Below are 4338 nucleotides of genomic sequence, written 5' to 3'. Positions count from 1 at the left end.
AGAGAGAGAGAGAGAGAGAGAGAGAGAGAGAGAGAGAGAGAGAGAGAGAGACCATGAGGAAAAGAGAAAGTGAGATGCAGACAAATAACGATAAATAGATAGATAGATAGATAGGGAGGGAGGGAGAGAGAGAGAAAGGAGGGAGAGAAAAAATAAGGATTGAGAGAGGAAGACTATGAATAAGAGAAAACGTGAGAGGGAGACAAATAAAGAGAGAGAGATAAAGAAAGAGAGAGAAGCTATGATTAAGAGAAAAAATGAAAGGGAGACATAAACATAAATAGAGGGAGAAGGAAAGAGAAAGAGAAAATTATGATTGAGAGAGAAAGACCATGGGGAAGAGAAATTGGTAGATAGATAGATAGAGAGAGAGAGAGAAAAAGAAAGGGAAGAAAGGAGCTGTTCACCTGATAGAACTTCATCTATTGTAGCATACTGGGACTTTTTGAACCTTTCATTCAAGTTGGCCACACTGTGAGGTCTATCATCACATCGGTACATCTTTGATTCCTGAAAGACGGAAAATAAGGATACTTTGTAGAAGAAAGAAGTGACGGTGGAACACTGTTCCACTCTAAGTTGTGTCTCTATGTCTAGAAACATTAACCCATGTCTACAAATGTATGTAGATTAAGTGATGTCTGCATGCATATGCATATTAAGCTGTGTCTGCATGTGTGTACATATATTATGGAACTGAAGGGAATGGAATAACGCATACAAATATATAAAATAAAAATAATCAATCGAATACACTTGTATTGTTCATAATTTATAGTCCCTTTGGATCTCTAAAATCACCAGATTATTTATACTTTAATCAATGCTATCAGTCTTGTTTCTTAAAAAAGATATAAAATACTATTCTTTAATATTTATGGTATATATGGATAAGACATATTAATATCTTCACATATTGAACATTCATCATGCAAAGTAGATAAAGCTGTGCACAAAAAAGAAAGAAAAAAAATTAATAAAGCGTGATGTCCTGAAAATCCTATGCAACAACAAAAAAAAAAAAAAGAAAAGAAAAAAGAAAAGAAAAGAAAATAAAGAAAATCTAAATTGATTCAAATTTCCCTCAGTTGGAGAAAGAAAATGAAAACCTAATAAGAATTGCTAGTAATATTCATAGAAAAGGGGGAGATAACTTCAAAAGATTAAGAATAAATTTCTCAAATTAATTTATGTGGTTTGGCAAAGGACAGCATAACCTTTGTTTGCAAACAAAGGTCAACCATGGATATATGTTTCAATATAGTTGACCTTATCAGCGTACTATACTGTAACTAAGCTTGTAGATAAGTTCACAAATTTTCCACATTCAGAAAAAGAGTTACTTAATATTTTTCTTAGAATAAAATGTACCTCCCACTCTCAAAAAAAAACATACGTTTGTTCAAAATAAATACCTGCTTTATAGTCATCATGTTTTATATGATTTATTTACTGCAAAAACATCTCTTTACCCTCTCTTTCACTTGTTTCAGTCATTTGACTGCGGCCATGCTGGAGCACCGCCTTTAGTCGAGCAAATCAACCCCAGGACTTATTCTTTGTAAGCCTAGTGCTTATTCTATCGGTCTCTTTTTGCCGAACCGCTAAGTTATGGGGACGTAAACACACCACCATCGGTTGTTAAGCGATGTTGGGGGAACAAACACAGACACACAAACACACACACATATATATATATATATACATATACATATATACGACGGGCTTCTTTCAGTTTCCGTCTACCAAATCCACTCACAAGGTTTTGGTCGGCCCAAGCCTATAGTAGAAGACACTTGCCCAAGGTGCCACGCAGTGGGACTGAACCCGGAACCATGTGGTTGGTAGGCAAGCTACTTACCACACGTACTACTATTTTAGTATTATACTATTTCGTATTATTAAAGGGTGTTGTTTTATTCAGTTCAACCAGTGGATTGTGACTATACTGGGTTACCACTTTCAAGGATTTAAGTCAATCATATCAACCACAATACTAATTCCAGTCAGATAGTTCTTCATTGATCAAATGACCAAGTTTCTACTTTTTCAATGCAAAGGATATATATATATTGGCAGAGTCCCAAATATTAACTCACTATCTTGGAACTGAACTTGAAATAACTGTGTTTAAGATGTGGAAGTACTTGTAAACACCAAACAGGATCTTGTCAGAGACTGATGATATCAGTAAGTTACTAACCATTCAGGTTCCAGGAAAACACTTTGTAAATAATCTCACCATTTTTGGGGTAAACATCCTATTGGAACATCATTAACAGTTTTGTCTTGGGCGCCTTTTCTGTGACAGACAGTGAAGACAAATTGCTGCACAGGCATTTATACCACTCACTATAGAATTCAACAACTATTACAATCTACAGTCATTATTAATGCATACATCTTGCATAGCATAGACACATGAACTGACTCATTTAGTGTAATTATATTCTTTTCTACTATCATCATAACATTTCTTTGTTAATGATTAATAAATATTTTTGTATTTGGACTTCATATAGATTTTTGTATTGTCAAGCAACTAAATATTTCGTCATTACAAATATATATATATATGTATGTATGTATGTATGTATGTATGTATGTATGTATGTATGTATGTATGTATGTATATATATATATATATATATATATATATATATATATATATATATATATATACATATATATATATATACATACATACATACATACACATACATACATATACTAAGGTCTTTTGCACAGTTTCTTTCTGTCTGTCAAATTTTACTCATAAAGAGTTGTTTGACACAAGGTTCAAGTAGAACACACTTTCCCCCAAAGTGCCATACAGTAGGATCAAAACTGGAACAGCCTGGTTGCAAATTCAACTTCTTAATCACACAGCTAAGCCTGTGTCTATAAAAATATTTATATATGATGTTATATTTACATTCTTTCTCACATAAACCTTCAGTTTTAAACCTTCAGTATCTACAAATATCATCCAGTCAAGTCTCACATCCTATTAGTTTATTGAGACACCTTTGAAGATCTTGTCTTCATAGAGTAATTAATTGGGAAGAATAAACTGGAATAAGAAACTAGTCCATTAGAAAATCTCTGTTCAAGATAGAAGCAATATACGAACCGAAAAGTATTGCCTATTTTGTAACCAGAACCACATTAAAGTGGTCATAAGCAATACTTTTAAACTGGAATCGTTTTGTCCATTGCCTTCTAATTTGAACTCAAAACGGAAAGCAAACAAAACATAGGTCAATTTTACAGTGTTGCCACTACTTGCCATCTTGTAATATCATCATTAAATGCTAAGTAAGTAAAAAAATGTAAATACTGTCTTAAGTTTCAGGACTCATATGAGCAGTTACCCAGTTTCCAGGGCATATAAGTAACAGAGTTCACAACATTTCTGGATGGGACACCAGTTATGTATTGCAGTGTTACTCATTTGTAGTTGAGTGGACTGGACTAATTCCCTGTCTGGGAATTGAAACCATGACTTTGCGATTGTGAGTGCGACATCCTAACTGGGCCATGTGCCCTCACTGAGTGCTAAAGGCCTTGGTCATAAACACATTTCAATAGAAATGCCAGGATATGAACCACTGACTTCTTGGCTACCCTATAAACCAAACATCTAAGTCATCTAATCTGATCTTCCTTATTTCTCTTAAGAATTAAGTGTTAAGGACAGAGACTTGAGTTTCCTTATGGAAATAACAGTTGTGTTCTTTCCACTAAAAGAGTCAAAGCCAGGACTGTTTCATAGTTTCTGTTGAATCTTTTCTATCATTTAAAGTACAAAATTCTATTTCCAGAGAAATTAACTTGGTTCACATTCAAAATCACATTCACAACCAGGAAAATAATTAACAAAATATTAAGCAAAAATTTTTATTTAAGAGATAGTTCACATTGTGATGTTCTTCATGATCAAAGATGTGAAATGAAAATAAAAATGAAAGGGACATTTTTCAAAAACACGTAAAACCAAAATGTAAATATCAAAGTGCTGCTTCTAATATGTAAAAAAAAAACAAAGCATTTCAGCCCAAACCGAATATTGTTATGTATTGCATTTCCTGGCATACAAGTCAACATAGTACATAGTGTAAACATTGAAACACTGTCACCATCATTCCAAATCCTGCTACATTCCACATGAAATTTTTGGTCCTTTAAAGTTATCTTAGTGTAAGTCAACCTACCTTTTTCAGTTGTAAATTTTGGTTTGAAAAATTTGACTTGTATGCTAGAAAATATGGTATACGTGTGTGTGTGTGTGTATGTGTGTGTGTGTGTGTGTGTGTGTGTGTGTATATATGAATATAT

The 4338-nt window shown here is 33.3% G+C and overlaps 1 protein-coding gene across 1 annotated transcript in view; it reads right to left on the bottom strand.

Annotated features, from left to right (window-relative positions):
- The window catches only part of LOC106868848 (uncharacterized), a 91049-nt gene that overhangs the window by 16077 nt on the left and 70634 nt on the right, over positions 1-4338 (bottom strand). The window contains 1 exon segment of the mRNA XM_014914289.2: positions 408-510. Within this exon segment, the coding sequence (XP_014769775.1) occupies positions 408-510 (103 nt within the window).

Source organism: Octopus bimaculoides, chromosome 7, assembly GCF_001194135.2.
Source record: "Octopus bimaculoides isolate UCB-OBI-ISO-001 chromosome 7, ASM119413v2, whole genome shotgun sequence".
NCBI classification, from domain to species: Eukaryota; Metazoa; Mollusca; class Cephalopoda; order Octopoda; family Octopodidae; genus Octopus; species Octopus bimaculoides.
The sequence above is the reverse complement of the archived record's forward strand: the minus strand, read 5'-3'. Positions and strand labels throughout refer to the sequence as shown.